This window comes from Trachemys scripta, chromosome 1 (assembly GCF_013100865.1).
Source record: "Trachemys scripta elegans isolate TJP31775 chromosome 1, CAS_Tse_1.0, whole genome shotgun sequence".
Classification (NCBI taxonomy): domain Eukaryota; kingdom Metazoa; phylum Chordata; order Testudines; family Emydidae; genus Trachemys; species Trachemys scripta.
This window is the reverse complement of record NC_048298.1, coordinates 310,002,685-310,023,777: the sequence shown is the minus strand read 5'-3', so window position 1 is coordinate 310,023,777 and position 21,093 is coordinate 310,002,685. Positions and strand designations below refer to the sequence as shown.

Below are 21,093 nucleotides of genomic sequence, written 5' to 3'. Positions count from 1 at the left end.
GGGTGTGGACAGTGCCGTGTCTGAAGGAGAAGTTCTCCCACTGACACAGCTACCGCCACTCGCGGGGGTTGGAGTAATTAAGCTGATGGGAGAGCTCTCTACCTTAGCTTAGAGCGGCTATACGGAGAGCTTACAGCAACACAGAGTGTTTTTTTTTTTTTTTGAGGCTGAACCAAAAGCTTGATATCTGTAGTCTAAAACTAGTCTCAAGAATAATACATTATTAATACCTTCTTATTTGCACCCCATTTGCTTCCAACAACACTTTAAAGTAAGTTCATTCTACTTTTTTGCACCTTATCTGTGACCTTTCCAAGTTAATTTATTATTAAACTCTGCTCCTAGAAATATAAACTTTTGAACTATCTGAATTTTTTCACCATAAAGAAGTAAGTCCCTGTCTTCCCTAATTTTCTTCCTGCTTAAAAACATTTCCTTAGTTTTTTGCAAGTGAGAATTTAAATCTCCAATCATATCCTGACTTGAAATTCTCTAGTGATTTATTTTTGACTTTTCCACATCTACTTTTAAGTCTTCTATCCTTAGTCCATGTATTTGTATCTAGTGTTGTAGCTCTGTTGGTTTCAGAATATGAAAGACAAGGTGGATGAGGTAATATTTTATTGGACCAACTTCTGTTGGTGAGAGAGACAAGCTCTTGAGCTACACGGAGCTCTCTTTCAGGTCTGGAAAATGTACTCTGTGTCACAGCTAAATACAAGGTGGAACCGATTGTTTAACATAAGTAGATAACATATTTCAAGAGACTATTCAAGGTGAAGTGGCCCATTAACACCTCTCCAGTCATCAGGGGGTGGAAAGCTGGGGGCTGGAGTGGGGATTAGTGGGTTATAGATAGTTGTAATAAGCCATAAAGCCAGTGTTTCTATTCAGTACATGATTTTTAGTATCTACCAAAGTTATGAATTTAAGCTTCCAGGCTCATCTTTTGAAGGAGTTGTGCAGGTTTCCTTTGAGGACGAGTAAGGCTACGTTTTAGTCACAGGTACTTTTAGTAAAAGTCGTGGACTGATCACAGGCAGTAAACAAAAATTCACGGGCCGTGACCTGTCTATGACTTTACTAAAAATACCTCTGACTAAAACTGGTGTGGGGGACTCGAGAGCACCGTGGGTACTGGCGGTGGGGCTAGGGCAGGCTCGTTACCCAGCTCCTGGGAAGTGGCAGTCCCAGCTGCCCCTGCTCGGCCCCAAGCCCTAGTTCTGCAGCTCCCATTGGCTGGGAGCTGCAGGGGTGGTCCCCGGCTGCCAGCAGAGGCAGCATGTGGAGGAGCTAGGGGAGCTGAGGGAGAGGAACCTCTTCTCCTCCCCCCAGTAAGCAGTGGTCCTGAGGGTGCCCCACCAAACTCCTGCTGCTGGGGGTAGGGGGCCCCTGAGACTGCCCCAGCAGCAGCCAGTGTGACTGACCCCAGGGGCCACCCGAGCTGCTCAAGCAGCCCCGGGACCAGCTGCACTGGGCTGCTGCAGAAGTCACGGAGGTCACAGAAAGTCACGGAATCCGTGACCTCTGTAACAAACACAGCCTTAAGGACGAGGTCTGAGGTCAGATATAGAATGATCACTTCAGTGAAAAGCTTTCATCCATAGCTGATACAGTGTTTTTGTTTATCCTTTTTTTGCATGAGTTCATCCAAGAGCATAGTGATTGTCTCATTTCACGCGTGTAGTTGTTGTTGGGGCATTTAGTGCACTGGATGAGGTACACCACATAGGTATGTGTAGGACAGATATGCAGATACGTCATCTGGTTCTGCTTTGAGTTACTGGATCCTGGTTTGTGGGGATCTTGCTTCTGTTGAGGAGGTTGGGGAGTTGTTTGAAGGCCAGAAGAGGAGATTCAGGAATGTGGTCCTCATCGAGTGCGAGTTGTAGTTGTTTGATGATGCCCCATATGGGTTCCATTGTGGGGTTGTAAGTGACAATTCACATATCAAATCCTGGTAGATTTAACACAGGTTTACTTATTAGCCATGTTTCTTGCACACATATTACATTAGGCTTTTTTCCCCAATTCTTAACTGCATTATTAAATTATGCACGTTCCATCTGTAAGGATCGTTAAGACCATGTTATTTAAGATGTATTATTGCTTTAATTTAAAATCATGTGAATGCGGTCTATTGAGAGGTTGTCTATCTTTAGATATCTTTCTGCTGATTTTGCTATGATTTTAATCATTTCACGGTTTTTTTTTCCTGTCTGCAAGATTCAGTTAATTATTTCTATAATGAACGCTATAAACTGCTCTTTACTTACAAGCAGGACATCATCTCCTATTCCTTTCATATGCTCCTCCCTGACCAGAGATGTGTTCTGCTGCCCATCAATTTCTTGAGTATTTTTCTTCCTATTTTCTGCAGTGAGTACCTTTTGGTAGCCTCTACTTATGACACATACAAAAAATTAAAATAATTCTAAATATATTTCGCTAGCTTGTTTTGCTACTGCACATCCTTTATATTCTGCACTGTGCTTTCCCCCCATGATTGCTGCATTTAGGTTCTGTCCCTTCTACACCGTTCTCATAGGAATGATTTCCTCCACATTTATTACACCTTATTGTTCCCTTACAAATGGCTGCCACATGTCCAAAACTTTGACAATTATAGCAACTTACGGGGGGAGAAGGTGTTAATATATGGTCCCTTTGGGAAGGCAAGGTGAGCATCTCTCAAATAAATTATTCTTAAGGCCCTTACACAAAAAATAATCTCTCAGTGCTAACAGTCTTGCCCTGTCTCTAAAGTTTTTGGGGGGATGGAAAGTGGGGAAGATTACTGAGGAGATTGTGATACTGCCACTCTGGCACATGTGAACTTTTTTTACCCCCTTCAGTCTTATGTGTGTTATGGAGACTATGCTGGGCTTGTTGGTCTATCATTTCCTTCTGGTGATGAACAGAGATCAAATGTCTCTGCTAACTTAGGTCCATCACTGCTTTTGATCCTGTCATCGACCACAGTTGATTGTGTCAACTGTAGAACCTGGCAGAGATAGCCAGGGTAGCACTTGAGTGGCTTGGTTCTTTTCTTTTTGAGAAGAACCAGAGGATAGCATTGTGTGATGGATTATCTGTCTGGAGATCTCTCTCATAGGTGAACTCGTAGGGTTTTATTTTGTCATCTTTCCTTGTTTTGTGTCAAACTGCTGAGGTGATTTCAATTTAGTGTGCATTTACATGAACATGCTAGATGCTCAGCTCTTTCATCATCTCATTGGACCTGCATAGTAATGTTATTAGCCATTCCTCATACTATGATTGGAAATCAAATAAAATTTGTCTGCAGATACTTGCATGTTAGATGGAAGTAATACTATTTAAGTGAGGAAACAACCAGAATTAACTTCTCCAGTCACGTCTATACCTAAAATTTAGGTCAACTTAGGTCAGGGGTGTAAAAAATTGACACCTGTGAGAGACTTTAAGCTGACCAAAGTCCCGGTATAGACGCTGATAGGCCAAAGGAAGAATTCTTCCATTGACCTAGCTACTGTCTCATGTGGCAGTGAATTAACTAAGGTTATGGAAAAATCGTTTCCATCTGCACTACAGTGGCACAGCTGTGCCATTGTAGAGTCTGTAGTGTACACACCCTCCCTCTTTGAAAGGGTGAATTCCTCTGTGAATATGACTCCCAAATCCCAGAATTCCAGTTGGTTCTGGTAGGAATCCCACAATGCAGTGCAAGAAAAAACCCAGAATGCATAGGCTAGTGGTGGAACATTGCACCATGGGAAAATCTGCTCAGAATGCGGTGCGGTTATTTTGAAAAAGCACAGAGCTGTCTGGACACTAACATGGGAAGCAGTCTAAGCGGGCATCAACAAAGTGTTGTGGGTGCATATTTTGGTATAGTTATATTGGAAAAACATATACTGATAAAACTTTCCTGTGTAGACAAGACCAGACTTTTTGGGTTGGTGAACTCTTCTCTTCAGGTAGCCCAGCACTTGTCTTGGTTGCCGGTCAGAGCTTTCCCAAGCAGTATTTAGAATAAAATTGACATGATTATTAGTTTCACAACTGTATATTCTGGATAGTAACAGTAAAAATAGCTAGCCTTGACATTTTCACTTTGCTAATGCTTGTGAAATCTGGGATCTGCAGCAAAGGCATTGGAACTGTCGGTCTGCTGATTCAGTAGCCCGTACTGGATGGATTCAGATTTGGAAGATTATTTTAAGAAACTCTGAAGGCTAGAAACTTTATATAAATATAAGCTTACATCTGTCAGAAATTGTTGGCTTAGTGACCTAATCACCAAGGAACATACTGTGCTCACCACTGGCAAGTGGCTTTTCCAAGGCTTATTCTGAGGGAGGCTGGGAGCAGCCTCAAGGTTTCAGTCTTCCCTTTGCTCCCTCTTTCCTGCCCCTTGTAATGGGAGTGTCTGCTTCTGTACCCATACACTCTCCGCAGCAAGGAATTGTGTTATATTGATAGTGTCTTTCCTCAGCGCCAGCAATGAAAATTACAAAGGTCTCATGGGTTTTACTAGTGCTCAGAACCATAGGCCTAATGCTGCATTCCTCAGGCAAAACCCTTAATTCTCTCCATTTGTAGTTCTCTCTGCCTGTGGCGTACAGAATTGGGCTCTTAAATGGCAATGAAACTCAACACATTTTTGTAAACATCATTCTTTTGCTCTGGAAATTCATGACTAGTGAAAATATGGAAGACAGATGGGAAGAGGATCAAAAATAGGCTGGTGAAGAGGAAGAGTGAGGAGGACTCCCTGGCTTTTTGCAGTAGGCAGGAAACAGTAGTGTGGGAGGATAAGGTTTTTTTCCCCCCTCCTTCTAAGTATCATTGTGATGTGTGTATGGGAGGAGACACAATGTATTCGATACCTGAAGGTAAAGGGCCATGCCAGCCAGATGGATTCTGCAGCAGAATGAATCTAAGCCTTCAGCAAGGTCCTGGCATTCTGTACCGCTTGGGTGATTGGAAGTTCTGCAGAAGCTTTCTGTAAATTTAAAAAAAAATGAAGTATTGAAGAATATATATGTGACAACAAATGATACAATCAATGTAATAGCCACCCTTTATATTTAAATAAATTTCTTTATCATTTGCATTGTTCACACTCTCTTTTGCAGACTTCAGTATTAACACTTAGCTGCATTGTCGAAATAATCTGGCTATTTCTTCTGAACATTAGATACACTTATTTTTTTTTTTTTAAAAGTGGTTGTTACATTATTATTCACCACCTCAGTGAATGAATATGGGGTAGTTCATAACTCTCAGAGCTACTGTTTCAGGCTGTCTGTAGATTCAGGCAGACAATACTGCAGACTTCAGGTCACAATTTCATGATTTTTTTCACAAAACTGAGAACTGGAAATACTTATTTTAAATGAAAGCCTGGAGTGCTATTTTGCCATTCTGGAGTGCCATTCCGCAACAAGGAGTAAATTCCATTTCATCACAGAATACGGGGAGCCCTGGTTAAAGTCTGAGACTCAAGTACTCAAAAGCAGGGTCCAGAGCCATTGCTTTGGTGGGAAGCCCAGTGCTTCTCCTGGTCTCGTGCCCTACTTTCTAGCAGTTGGGAATGGAAGACAATGCTAGGCTTCTCTGTAAGGTACTGTACTGTGCTTCCAGGTAGGAGTCTCTTTCCTATTGGATTGCAACTACAGCTGTTTCTCTGTAGTGTGGATGCACTTTACGTGGATCTATGCTTGACAACCACTTGAAAAGTTCAGCCAGTACTACTTATTTGCTTACTTAGCCTAGGCAATATATTCCTTGTGTTTAAAACAACTATGTACACAATACAGCTTACCTCGGTATAAATTGTGTTGCTTGGGTGTGAATATCCCCGCCCCGAGTGATGTAAATTATACCAATCTAAGCGGTGGTGTGGTCAGCACTTCTCCCACTGACATAGCTACTGCCACTCACAGGGGCTGGAGTAATTAAGTCCATGGTAGAGAGCTCTCCCATAGACTTGGAGCGTCTGCACTAGCTAGCAGTGCTACAGCAGCACACCTGCATCGGTGGAGCTGCGCTGATGTAGCCATGTCTCTAGAAAGTAGGGCTCTCATTTTTGCTATAGGTTTGGTGTTGATTTAATCTCCTTTCCTATGAGCCAGCATGGCAGTTAAGATCTATTTTGGCCTGTATGCTAACTTTCCTCAGATGTGACAGCTGAGGATTGGTGATAGGGAGGCTGTGGAGGACCATTGTGTCCGGAATTGCCTCACCTTGTTGTGCCAGGCTTTGGGGACATGGTTCAAGGCTGATTTTATTCATTCAGGTTTTTTCTGGAGGGGGAGCGTAGGGAGATGCTTTGGGCAGAGAGCCCTTTTTGTTGATGTGTTAATTCTAATTGTATGTTACATTTAAAACTGCATTTAATTTTATATATGCTTAAAACTTACAAGATAATCATTGTTACACTTATTTATCTGATTTACATGTTCAGGTCCTAGCTATATTTCACCACACTTAGTAAAAGAAGTTATTCTTATTCATACAGCCAGGTGCAAAGCATGAGATTTTAAAGTTCAGCTGCATTTGTTTCTTATTTTCAAACAAGTCTGAACAGTTGTTTTCTCCTGCTTTAAAAAACAAACAAAAAAGTGTATTCCTATTCCTCTCTTAATCCTAATGGCTGAACAGGGTTTTCTCCACTTACCAAAACACCCACCTTTGGACTAATACCATACTTGTGAAGTTTCAGCCCAGAACTAAATCTTTTAGAACATAAGAACATAAGAAAGGCTGTACCGGGTCAGACCAAAGGTCCATCTAGCCCAGTATCTTGTCTACCGACAGTGGCCAATGCCAGGTGCCCCAGAGGGAGTGAACCTAACAGGCAATGATCAAGTAATCTCTCTCCTGCCATCCATCTCCACCCTCTGACAGACAGAGGCTAGGGACACACCATTCCTTACCCGTCCTGGCTAATAGCCATTAATGGACTTAACCACCATGAATTTATCCAGTTCTCTTTTAAACTCTGTTATAGTCCTAGCCTTCACAACCACCTCAGGTAAGGAGTTCCACAAGTTGACTGTGCGCTGCGTGAAGAAGAACTTCCTTTTATTTGTTTTAAACCTGCCTATTTTCAGGAAGTTCTAAGTGCAAACACAAGTTTATGATGGCAAATCCTACTCTATTAAACAATTGGTCTGTCAAGTCTGTTATCTTGTTGCGAGAGCAGCTGATCGGGACCAGAAATGCTAACAGAAGTTGAAATCTTGCCATAGGAACAAGAAAATATTTAAGCAGGCTACCTGTGATTGTCCAACAGACTTAAGAAAACTGAACCGAAGTAGGAAGAACCATGCGGTTCGTGATTTTCAAAGATACTATGTGGAATTCAAGAAGAGAGTTGTCCCTACTTCAGACTAGGGTGGGGCATTTGATCAGTCCAAAAATAATTGGTCAATTGATCTGACAATAATTTGACCCATGTTTGACCGATGTCAAAAACTATGAAATATTTTAAAGTTCTAATTTATTAGAACAGTAACAAAAAGGTCTCCAATGGTCTTAGTCTTAGATATACTTATGCCTAATTACAAAAAGTTACCGTATACACTCTATTATAAGCCAGTTTGTTTATAACCGACATCCCCTTCCCCCCAAGATGGATAAGTAAAAATGGAAAATTTTTATGACCCGTTCATAAGCCAACCCTATAATTCAGGGGTCAGCAAACTTTGGCTCCCGGGCCATTAGGCTAAGCCGCTGGTGGGCCGAGACGGTTTGTTTACCTCAAGTGTCCACAGGCACGGAGGTAAACCAAAGTAAACAGTGTCCCGGCATGCCAGCTGCTTACCCTGACGGGCCGGGACAGCAACTGGTGGGGAAATTTTTTTGGGGGGAGAAGCTGGGGGTCTGGGGAGTAACCTCGGTGACCACCCCCCACATGACCCGCCCCTAGCCCGGGACCCCCACACTCTCCCGATCCTATCCCTTCCCACCTTATCTGGGGAGGGCCAGGGGAGGATTTATCTGGCCTGGCTGGAGCTGCTCCAGCAGGCCAGGCCGGGCGGCGGGGCCGCAGCGTGCTCTAGCCGGCCGGGCCCAGCGGCTGCAGCCTGCCAGCCCCAGAGCTGCAGCTGCTTCAGAGGCTGGGGGGAGAGCAGGGGTGGCCAGAAGTGGAGAGACTCTGCCCTGCTTCTTCCCTTCTGACTGTGCTGCCTCTCCTTGCTCCCTCTGTTGTGGGGAGGGGCTGTGTCCCGCCTCTTACTCTCTATACCCGTTTATAAGCTGACCCCCTTCTCTGGTGCTTCCCTTTTTTACTAAAAAAAATTTGGCTTATGAACGAGTATATATGGCACTTAACTAGTTATTCTAACTCAGAAAAATATGAAACATAATGAATTTCTAAAAAATGAAAGAAAAAACTGAACAGTTACAAAACAAAAGAAATTAAACAGAAATGGAATAATACATAACAATAAAAGAAAAGTAATTTTAAAATGCACTTATGCTAGGTAGGCAACAGACCAACTCGAGATGCATCTTACTTTTCATTATCTTTTTCTTTTTTGGTTTCAGCTGCTTCATCTATATCTTTGTTGTCATCAAATTCATCCGTACCTCCTCCTTCCTTTTCATCTGATCAATATTGAGTCAACGCTTCATCTGCCATTTTCTTCTCTAATTTTAAATTTTGATACACAGTCACCAGCTTCTCAGCACTAGAGGTCTTCAGTCGATTTCTGGATTTTGAATGTATGATTTCCCCAAGTTGAAAAACGTTCTTCCATACATGAAGTAGTACATATAGTGTTAAAAGAATTACTGCCACTATAGCTAGAGTGCAAAATAGACCCCCACCGTTTCAATCATGATGAAGTAGCAAACTGTCTTGATTCAGCTGCTGGGATTGTACTCCATAGTGTTCTACGACTGAACAAGCTGCTTCTTATTTTATAATTTGCTACTTCCATCAGAATTTTGGTCGCTTGGAGATCTTTTAAAATTTGCAACAGTCACTACAAGGTTACAAACTGAATCAAATTCATCATCAGAAAGGTCTTGGTCCTGGGAGTGTGGATCAAGAAGGTAGGCAGCATTACACGGAGGGATTTTTTTCAATCCTATTATTTTGGGTTTTATCTTTTTCTCTTCTGCTTTTGTAAGTGGGCTGTTCAGTATTCTCACAAATGTTTCTTAACCTTTAGGAGCTTATTCTCGGCATCAGACAATGTAGAACGATCATTTTTCTATATTCTGAATGGATTGAGTTTTGCATCCAAAAGATCTCCTCATCAAGAATGTCAGTGCGGATTACTCAGGAGCAATACCCAGCCACCCCTTTTGGAACAGCAGCTGATTGCTAGAAGGCTGTTAGTATCTGAAGATTTTTGAGACATTTAATAGAAGATGCCCCTTAAGTATGACAGGGCTTACTTAGTGTAGATGAATTGAGTGCTGTAGTAAATACTCCTCTACCCTGATATAACGCTGTCCTCGGGAGCCAAAAAAATCTTACTGTGTTATAGGTGAAACCGCGTTATATTGAACTTGCTTTGATCCACCGGAGTGCGCAGCCTGCCCCCCCGGGAGCACTGCTTTACCGCGTTATATCCAAATTCGTGTTATATCGGGTTGCATTATATCAGGGTAGAGGTGTAATGGTAAAAAATGACTGCTGGTATTTTGGCTTTTAAAAAACAAAAAACTTGTTAGTGTGTTTTCTCTCCTGACATGATGAGAAAGTTGTCAGATATTGAACATCGCTAACAGAAAGCTGCATTACATGGGTTGCATGTCTGTAACATAAAAGATGTGAATACTCATTTATCAATAAAACCCAAGCAGCTTTCATATTAGTGTCATAATCTTCCATGGACCCAGTTTGTTGTTTTTAAACTGGTCAGCAATATATTGGGCAGTGTGTTGATGCTTAGCTGTGCATTGGGATGGATAAAATGCTGATTGTGAAGTTTATTATGAAGTTGAAAACACCCTCATTGTGATTAGTGCTCCAGCCATCATGGAGTAAAAATGCCAACTCTTTTTGGTCCACTTTGGCATTCAGAAGACATTCTGCAAACCATATTTTGTAAACTGGGTACTGCTTGTGAAAAAAATTCTAGCATATAAGGATTTTAAACTATATGAAATGGTGGGTGTATTACTGGCATAAATACCTCTAGCATACATATGGTCAAGTTCGTGTTTCTGGTCATGGGATATTGCATGCAAAAAAATCTCTTGATCCCAATTTGATGGACATCTGAAGGCTTTCCAGGAGTAAGGAGTTTTCAGTGCTGAAGCAGATGGAGTAGTAAAATTCTTATTAGAAGAAATGGAATTGGCTTCACTTTCATTGTCATTCATATCACTATCTTCAACAAAAGACTCCATGCTTCATGATGCTGCTGCCAAAGATGAAGTTAGAGGAGAATGCAAAGAAGAAAGCAAATTTTGTTCCAGACTGGTTTTCCCTTTCTTTCTGTTTGAGTGCAATAATCTAGATTTGACAATAGGTCGACAAACATCACAAGAATTCAACAAATGTTTCTCCATTCTATCTATGTGTCACGCTTTCAGAAGAACAGAACTTGCACTTAGCTTGAACAGTTTTTCCATACAAATGATTTTGGCTTTCCTTGACTGTATAATTTATTATGTCACTGTTAATGTCTCACTACTTCTGGAATGCTCTCTAGATTATGAAGTATCTCTCATATTTCAATCATCAGTAGCCACTAAGTTTGATTTCTAACTTCTGGTATTCCAGAAAATTCCAGCCCATCAAAATGTTTTTGGGCATGCTGCCCCCATCCCCAGGACCTTTGCAGACTCCCAGATCACATGGAGGGTGAGGTGGAGAGGCGGCGACTCCTTTCTGCAGCAAATATAGTGGATTCTTAAGCAGGCTCAGGAGGAGGAACAGAGCAGAAAAAGCAGGAGCCTTTATACTCAGCGCAAAGCACAGAAGAAAAATAAGGCATACACAGAATCACAAAAATATTGCCAAAATTGGCGCAGTTGTCACAGCAGTGATGGCCTAGTACAAATATTGTATGTATATCTTTGTTTGTATGCTAGAAGATTGCAGCCAATCAAGATGCTCAACTTTCAATTGATTCTCCTTTTTCTCCAAAAGGTGACATTAGTATATGAGAGAGAGAAGGTGGGTGAGGTAATATCTTTTATTGGACCACCCACTTTGTCTCGCTATCGTCCTGGGACCAGCACGGCTACCACAACACTGCATACATTCATATATAGTAAAGTGAATGATCAAGATATTTAAGTAGACTTGCTAACAGATGGCACGACCATGCTGTCAAAAAGTAGGCTGCTGCCTATATCAGGCCATTCTTGCTGGAATACTTGACAATATTTGACCATGATCAAATACGTAGTCAGTTGATATTATTTGACTGGTCAATTGGGCCAGCTTACAAAGCCTACATCAGACTTTCCAAAGAGTTAAAATTTTATTAGTGGAATTTTGTAGGTTATATTTAAATAAGTTGTAAATCATTGTATCTAATTGTTATGATTATAGAATAAGAAATAGGTTGATAGCACAGGCCATTGTTTAAGTGGGTATATTAGGACGTCAGAAAGTTCAAACAAGACCCCATGTCTTCAGCAATTCCCAGGCCACAGAATTTGCTACAGAAACCAAGTTTGTATTCTTAAAAGAATGTTTGTTTTCTATCCCATAGAATTTGTTTTTTTCTGGAAAAAGTCGGGGGCTGTGGTCAGGCAAGATTACAACATGTACAGTAAATATCCTTTATTGTTTTTATATCCTTATCATTTATCTCCCCCCCGCCCTCCCCCCCAGTCTGTATTTTTGCTAGGGTTCAGTGCATCTATAGGACCTGAGTGTGGTGTAAGAGGTCAGGGTTTAAATTACTTAGATGCTTTTGAAAATCCAGATCCTCCAGCATAATGTGGCCATTTGGACTGCACTGCTTGCAGATTCTGGCTGCCATGCTGATGTGCCTGCCCCTGGAGAATCAGCCTGATGGAAGGAGGCTCCTTTGGTATAGAGACTCCTCCACTTCCTTGTTCTCTCCCCCTTTCTCTGCTGTTAGTGCAGTCTGTGTAGTCTTATGGCATTTGTTTGGTTAATACTTTAAGAAGCTTGCTGCCTGGACAGCTTAGTTTAAGAGTGAGTTTGTAGAAGCCTAAAGGACAGTAGTTGGTTAAATATGAGGGTAGGAAACCATCCTATGGGAACAAAATGCTCCTTTTTTCAAATGAGATTGCGGTGCAGCAAGGACACCCAATCTGAGGAGGAACATTCATTACAACATCTGGAAAGATTAAATGTTTTATGAAAGGATGAATGTGCTTGGACATGCAGTATGGTAAATAGTCAATCTTAATGTTTGCTAAAGAATTTTTGAGCTGGAAGCTCAAAAGAACTGTCATTTCCACTAAATGTTTTAATCTTGGGAATAGTCTGGTTCTGAGGTTCTCAAACTTCATTGCACCGCAGCCCCCTTCTGACCAGAAAAATTACTGTGTGACCCCAGGAAGGGGGACTGAAGCCTGAGCCTTGCCCCCGATGGGGGGGCCAAAGCCCAGGCCCAAGGGATTTAGCACTCGGCGGGGGGACTGTAACCTGAGCTCTGCCACTCAGGCTAGGGCTGAAGCCTGAGCCCCGCCGCCTAGGGCTGAAGCCCTTGGGCTTCGGCACCGGATGGTGGGCCCTGGGCTTTGCCCTGGGCGGTGAGGCTCGGGCTTCAACCCCGGGGCCCCAGCAAGTCTAACACCAGCCCTGGTGACTCCATTAAAACAGGGTCGTGACCCACTTTGGTGTCCCAACCCACAGTTTGAACCACTGGTCTGGCTCTTAGAGAAAATGCCATTCTGCATTTTAGCCTTGGCATATGTACTTCATGATAACCAAGAGATGGCTTTGCAAATAGTGTCATGTGCAGCTTATCAGGAAATCTAGATTTCTCTGGCTACTTGGGTCTACAAGGAACATAGGGGTGACTGCCAATCTATGAAAATACAATGTATACAAATTTTTGACAGTGAAAGTGATGTAAGCTGTTTTGGGCTGGGGCTGTCTCTGTATGTGTTTTTTTTATAGGGCCCAGCAAAATGGAGTTCCAATTCTGACGGGGCCTCTGAACACTACTACAATAACATTAGATTTAACTAAATTTTGTCTAGAGTTCGCTACAACTACTTTACATGGACTCCCTAAAATGTGCCTTACAAGAACTTTAGACTTTTTTAAAAAGTTAGAAAATTGGGGAATTTCAGAGTTAAAGTTGCATTTCATGAAGAAGTGCTTCCCTGTATTAATTCACTGGGGAAGCAAGGGTTCGTATGCACATGGATGGCCTGAGTGCATATTTTCTCTAAAGAGTGTTGGAATTAAAAATGAACATTAGGAAACATTATGGGCATTTAGAGTTCAGGTTGTACTTCTTAAATAAGACAATCGATGTATAGCTTTTTCTAAAAATCACTTATTAAATTTTATAAAACAGCCATATCTCAAGTGACATATAGAACAAAGTTTATAGTTTAGAATCATTAACATAAATATGAAACATTCACAACTGGCCATTCTAATATACTAGAATGCATGACCATCATGTACTCCAAATACAATACAGAATTTGTAGGTGTACATGGCATTTTACAAAAAAAAGTCAGTCGCTGTCTTGAAAAATTTAGTTGAACTTGAATATTGTAGATCTAACAATTCAAATGGAAGGAAATGTGAGACATCTGTGACGAGATCATAATATTTATTGAACTATAATCCATTGAGGCCTGTACTTCTTAGAAGTAATTTTAAATCACAAAATTAAGATTCTTTTAGGTATTAAACATACATATTAAGTGTAAGTTACTATAAATTATTATTTGTAAAAATCTTAAATAGGAAACCTACAGATATGGAAAACTTTATAACTGTTCTTTTATATCTATTCTGTGAAGTAGGTCATACCTCACAACTCTTAGAATTAACTGTTTGTTAATTTTACTCAAAATTGAGTGTTAATTTGACTATTTAGCTTCTGTTTATAGTAATCCTTAACTTGAAGTAAAAGGAAGTATTAGAAAATGTGGAAGCTCTCAAACTGTCCTAATTGACTTAGAGGTTCATTTTTACTTGATCTGCATTTAAATTATGCTTTTTGTTTCTTCTTTAAAGAATAAAGGTTCACTTCAGTTTGAAGACAAATGGGATTTCATGCGCCCCATTGTTCTGAAGCTGTTACGCCAGGAATCTGTCACAAAACAGCAGTGGTTTGATCTGTTTTCGTAAGTGATTTTTTTTTTTAACTTCCAGTTCTTTGGTAACAGGATGGAAATAAAATTATAATATTGCTTATAACGTAGAAGTCAGATGTAGGAGGGCCATGTAGAAATGGATGCATTTACAAGATAAGAGAACAAAAAATACTGGTTAATTCTGTTTCATTAAATAGTAACACTGCTTCTCTTGAATACAGTTTTGTAGAGTTGGTGTTTTACTGAGACACAGGCCTCCAAAAATAGAACACAAAAAACAGCACCACTTTCTTATTGTTTTTACAATTTTGTTTTACTTCAGCTGAAGACGATAGGCTTCTTTTGTACCCTCCCGCAAACCTTTCACTCTAATTGGAAATGGGGACTAGATATTTTGTAGTGCTTTGACAGTAAAGTCTGCATATATGACCAATCACTTCATACAGTATTACTCTGACAATAAATGCATATGACTTGCAAGTGGTTTAGCTTTAAGCTGATTGTGGCGTCCTTGAAAAATGAAATAATAATGCAATTTTACTGATATAATTGGAGTAATTGTATACTTTTAAACATAACGCTTATACGATTTTTTTTCCTGACACTGATTGCAGCATTATACTTGTAGCTTTTTTTATTATTATTTCAGTTTCACTATGATACAAGGAGTAGATAATAAACCTTCTATTATATAAATCAGGCCATCTCTGCTCTGTCAGCTGAAATTATAAATGACTTATGATAGATCAAAAATTAAGATTGATCTTGGGGAGGCCCTGTTTTAATTACAAAGTTCTAAAATTATTGGTTCCAGCAGGGATATCTTGCACCAACTCCTGCAATGGAATATAGGCATCTTCTGACATTCCAGCTACTGGTTCCTTTCTGACCCTGATCAGAGGACAGTGTGGTCTCAAACGGATGAAGAGTATTCAAAGATCTAGCCCTTGTCTGCATGGGAAATTTGCACTGGTTTAACTTTAATTGGCTTTTAAACTGATATAGTTAAACCCTGCTTAGACGCTCTTAAGCAGAAAAAAAACCACTTCTCTAAAGAAATGTGTGTTTATACAGGGGTTTGCATCAGGGTAACTATATTGGTGTAAACCCACTCCTTAGATTATACAGTACAACTTTCCCATGTAGACATGGCTGTAGTATCCCAAAAGGTGGTAATGAAGCAAAGTGATGCTCGACATAGCATGTTTTACGTGACTCATGATGATATAACTGAGGGCATAATTTACCTGCAGAATCTCTATTATTAGTGGTGAGAAGGAAAGAGCCCAGCTTGACTCTTAAAAGGCCAGGTTGAGTTTGCTGGACTGGCAATTAGGAAAAAAAAATGTTTATGTTCCTGTGGATCAAATTTGTTATGGAATTAGTGATGCAATAGTGCCATTTTTGTTTCCTTTCCAGAGGAGAACCACACTTTTAAAAGCCACCCATGCCATGGAACATTTCTTGACTAAAGTGCCTCTTGAGGTCCCTGATTATCTGTAAGCTCAAATTTCTTACAAGGAAGGTCAATTTCCAGGCAATGGTGATTCAGCTTGCTGAACAAGTGAGCTTCAAGCTGTAGTGCAGCGATTCAGAAATTTTTCACAGCTGGGACCACATCTTCATAGAGTGTTTCATGAAAAGCTCTCATCTTGCTTAGGATTGGTCAGTGTCAATGTGGCAATGACGGCAATTGCTTCTAGGTAAAAGTAAAGTTAGGAAAGTTATTTAGATGTTTTTAATTTAGTAAGTGTTCCTGTCCCTTTTGAAAGAAAATAAGCCTCCATTTGTTCTTCATTTTACACTCCCTTTCCTCCCATCTGTTCTTTTTCCCCTACCTCCTACCAGGTGCCTGGACATGCTTCTGTAACCTGGTCCCCTTCTCTCTTATTGTCTGGTTCTTTTCTCCCATTATGTGTTTCCCTACCCCCAGTTTTGTTCTCCCATCCTTGCATGTGTTAATGATCTCCCTGCTACCCCAGCTCCATCCAACTCACAACTGTCCTTTCCCTGATTCCTTGAATTTATTGCTTGGCTACTTGTTTACCTCTCCTTTGCTTCCCTGGATGTTCTGTTTCTAATGGGGGAACCACTAGTCCCATTGGCAGCTCTTGGGTTCAAATGGTGGCTGGCGGCTGTAATCCCTAAGCATATTCTCCTCATATATAGGAATGGCTTCTAGTGGAGGCTTGCTCCTTTTGTTTCCAGCTGCTTCTATAGATGTCAAGACTCTTTGCAATAACTGGAAATGAGGCCTCAGCACCCTGATTGGTCAACAATAACGTGAGCCACAGATTTGAGAACTGTTGATTTAGAGAGAGAGATCCATTTTGTACCATCTCTAGACTCCTTCAGAAGATGGTGATAATCCCATCTTAATCAGTCAATCCCTCTGCTGATGTTTTCCCATGTCTGCATGCCACTCCTGTTAGTCCTCCTTCTTCAGATGTTTCATGTTAAAAAAAACAACTAAAACTTCCTTAAAAGCGATCCAGCTGTTTATTTTGGTACTAAATGAGTATGTTTTGCTGTTTCCAAAAGAATCATATTTAAAATATCTGAGTGAATCTGTTAGACTGCAGCATATTGGTGCTTTAAAGCTTGCAATGACTATTGTCAAGTCTGCTACATTAGAAAGCTTCTAATTTGTTGCCATCCAGGAGATTTGCAAGATAGTCATATATTTGGAGTTCTTTGAACGCATTCACTAAATGGTATGGTATTGCTTAGATTTGGCATCTAGATATGAATTAAGACTTGATCTGTCAGTGTTATAAAAGCCCCTTTACAAGGGAGGTTTGACCAACCATTTCTTAAAATATTCCCCAGATAAAGTGAAATTACATCCTCTTCCTGTTTTGAGAGGTATCATATTTCTCACTACATAAAATCTCTTCATTAGAGCCCCAAAATTGCCTACTTTCTGATTCAGTGACTAGATTGCTTTTTACTCTCTGCAGTGCCCAGCACAATGGGTCATAAATCCTGATTGGGGCCTCTAGGACTAAAGCGATACAAATAATTAGTACTAGGTTATGATTCTGCTTGTTGTAGTACCTTTAGAACAAATTAGTAGTTTTAGAAGTTGGAGTTCCCACCTTGGTTTGCAAAGGAACAGACTCAAGAGTGTTGATACTTATGTGGTAAATATCTTCAGAAAGTAATATGTGAGTGAATAAGTCTCTTTCTTGTCTGAGTACAGTAGAACCTCTGAGTTATGAACACCTCGGGAATGGAGGTTATTTGTAATTCTGAAATGTTCGTAAATCTGAACACAACGTTATGGTCGTTCTTTCAAAAGTTTTCAGCTGAATGTTGATTCAATACAGCTTTGAAACTTTACTATGCAGAAGAAAAATGCTGCTTTTAACCATCTTAATTTAAATGAAACAAGCCAGAAGCAGTTTTTTTACCCTGCCAATTTTTTTAAAACTTCCCTTTATTTATAGTAGTTTAACACATTTTGTACGGTAGAGTATTTGCTTTATTTGTCTCTGCTGCCTGATTGCGTACTTCCAGGTCCAAATGAGGTGTGTGGTTGTATAGCATGGATTAGTTCTCATTAAGATGTGCTGCCTTTAAATGTTTTTAGTTTTGATAACTTAAGTAGGAACATTTGGAGAAGGCACTGTAGGAAAATATATAAAGTTCAAAATGCATATTTAAGTCCCAGTCTTGCAACCAGCTCCACACAGGTGGACAATGGATTCCCATTAAAGGCATTGGGTTTCCATGTAGGCATAAGTGTCTGCCCGTGTTGTTCCAATTGCAGGACTAGGACCTTAGTGTTCATACTGGTGCAGCTGTTTATCTGTGCATACCAAATGATAGTTTTTCATTCTGTCGAGAAGCTGTGGAGATCGTCTTACTTGTTGGGAGTGGCAGACAACCTTTTAGTTGAGGGCAGAGAGTCAGGAGATGTAGGCTCATTTCCTGGATCTGCCACAGAGTTACAGCATGATCTTGGCCAAGTCATTTAAACCTGCTAGGTCTCCACTTTCATATCAGTATAATGGGGCTATTTCCCTACCTCAGAGTGGTGCTTTATGAACATTAATGATGCCCCTATGGTATACTCAAATGGAAGGTGAAGGACAAAGTGTTACTGCAGTTCCTGACTTTATACTGCTTGACTGTCAAATTTCAGTGTTACATTTAATATTAAGGCATCATTTTGGGTTTATGAATTTCATTTTTCAGGGTTTATTTTTAGCAATTTTTGCATTTTATGTAGATGTCAATAATTGGGGAGGCTGGGTGCTTTCCTCTTTTTTATAGACTAATGAATAATGTGTATTATATACATTACTCATCGTATACAGTAATGAGTAATCTCTCTGTATTGTTTCCTAGTGCACTTTAGCATACTACTGTTTCAAAAGCACTATGTTAAAGCACACAAGGGAATCTTTAGTGCTTACCAGAAAGCCTACACTGACCAATAAGTATGCAACACCCTTAGTGCTTCAGAAGTCACACCTCCATAGACTGCATTACTGCTCCGTGTAGACAAGCCCTCAAATACAAGTACCCATTTCTGGTGTGATTTGGATCAACACCTATTTATTTTATTCTTTCTTTTTTTTTTTTTTTTTTCCAGGGGTGTTTATCAGATAAAACCTAAAATTACATGTCAAAATAGTTCATGAAGAGCTTTTTAGAAAAGAGGAGGGCATGTGCCCTCATTCACAAACAGTCACTGTATTGGTGGGATTTCATTTTTAGTGTATGGAATGTACACCCATTTCCTTTGAGGAACTACTTCAATATAACTGTTTTTAGACTTCGTACATTTCTGCATTAAATTCTAAGTGTAGTTCTTACTGAAAGATATATAAACTGTTTTCTAGGGATGTGCATGCAGTTTGCTTGTGGGATGACAAAGGTCCAGCAAAAATTCATCAAGCTTTGAAAGAAGACATCCTTGATTTTATTAAACAAGCACAGGCAGTAAGTTCTCAATCTTCAATAATTTACACTGTCCTTTTAAAAAAATAAAAGTATAATCGTAAACCTCTTTGGATCCCACACATGACTTGTTCCAGTAATTTCTAACACAATGGAAAATTGCCTTTTAGGCATTGGTGGAACTTGTTTTGAATATCACAATTGTACTGAAAACTTTTTATTAACCGATTCATTTTATCCTGAGTGTTTACCTTGACCAGAAAGATTAAGTACTTCTCAGTCTGTTCTTGAGAATAAAGAGGTAATAATTGTTATATACTGTGGAGGAGATTTGGCCATTATTGGATAAATATTTTTGTTCATCAGGGAGTCTCCTTGGAAATATTCCTTCACTCGCTTGCCTCTTTGACATATAAATAAAAGCACTTACTGCTGAATCTTTGACTTGAGGCAAAGTTAAGCATCAAAGTGATCTCTTTTGTATGATTAGAGAGAGAGCTGGAAAAGGAACAATAAACCCCCTTTTCTAGTTCTGGTTTTTATTGCCTAGAACATTCATTTCTGGGGATGTGATCTGCAAGCTGTCTAACTTGCTACAGAAGTAGCTAGAATATTCTAAATTTAGCTATCAGTGAAGAGACCTTTAATGCCTATCAAAAAAGATAAAGAGATCAGATCAAAGATATTTTAAATATTTTTCAAAAATTACCAATATTTGCTTGACTATCAGATTGATAAAGCCAGAATTTGTGTTCTATAAGAAAATGTCTGGAAATAAAGATTAACTCTTAAATGCAAGGAAGTTCTTTAATTCTTTTAGCTGGCTTCAATACTACACTAGCATATTCATGAGTTTGCTTAAGAAATGGTCAAATGTATAGTCTTCTGACAGAATACTAGTGAGTTAACAGCTTGACAAGCTCCATAGGCCATTTGTATTTCAGTAGCTTTGGTCTACTGTTGACTTGACACCTGGATTTGAGTTTTTTCTAAATTAAAATACATATGAAATAGTGTTGTAGTGTGCTCATAAGAGTTTTTGTAGAGTGTGAAAGATGTGCAAAGACAAAAATTTGGAAAATAAAAATAAATCTAAAATGTGTTCCTACAAACTCAGAAAGGGCCTTTTACTCAAACAAAGCCTTTTCTTTGCTAGGCCCAGATACAGCAGACTATCCCTATCTGGCAAAGCTCTTAAACGTGCTGATGTTCCTTTGACTTTATTGGTACTTAAGAATGTGCTTAAGTGCTTTGTCGAATTGGGACCTTTGGCATGATCTGTACTGGTAGCTGTTTTTGTAAGCTTATGTTTATGCAATGTCTAGCCCATCGTGCCTAAATTGGCTGTAACCTGTAGGAGCTAGTGCAGCATAAATGTTAAAAGTTCAGGTGTCTAAAGCCAGATCAGTAGATCACATTGAATTCAACCTTCTACTGCATATAAGGTAGAAAATAGTCCTTGTGAAACTTTCCTGTAGACAGGCTATACTGATATAACCCCCATGTGGACATTTATTCTGGTGTAAGAATAAATAAAGCCAAATCTCTTCACAGGCAACATAACCTAACCCAAAAAAGCCATTCTTATACCAGAGTGGTTACATGGGGGATTATATCATTTTAAATTCAAATCTTAGGTTATACCAAAAATACTTGTACCATGAAGACAAAGCCATCTGTTGTTTATGTAAAAACTTATTTACAACTGAGCTGCTCTTTTCTTCCAGAGAGTACTGAGTCATCAAGATGATACAGCTTTACTAAAAGCATACATAGTAGAATGGCGCAAATTCTTTACACAGTGTGATATCTTGCCCAAACCATTTTGTCAACTAGAAATTACTTTAATGGGTAAGCAGGGCAGCAACAAGAAATCCAATGTAGAAGACAGTATTGTTCGAAAGGTAAGTGACACTTTCTGATCAGAGTTTTGTAACAGAACATAAAAGTTTTAGTGTTGATGCCTTC

General features: G+C 39.8%; 1 protein-coding gene across 2 annotated transcripts in view; it reads left to right on the top strand.

The window, feature by feature from the left end:
* The window catches only part of CUL5 (cullin 5), a 75,446-nt gene that overhangs the window by 10,852 nt on the left and 43,501 nt on the right, over nt 1-21,093 (top strand). For both annotated transcript variants that reach the window (XM_034758840.1, XM_034758839.1), the window contains exons 2-4: nt 14,138-14,247; nt 19,068-19,167; nt 20,853-21,029. In XM_034758840.1, the coding sequence (XP_034614731.1) occupies nt 14,138-14,247; nt 19,068-19,167; nt 20,853-21,029 (387 nt within the window). The remainder of the gene's footprint in view (nt 1-14,137; nt 14,248-19,067; nt 19,168-20,852; nt 21,030-21,093) is intronic.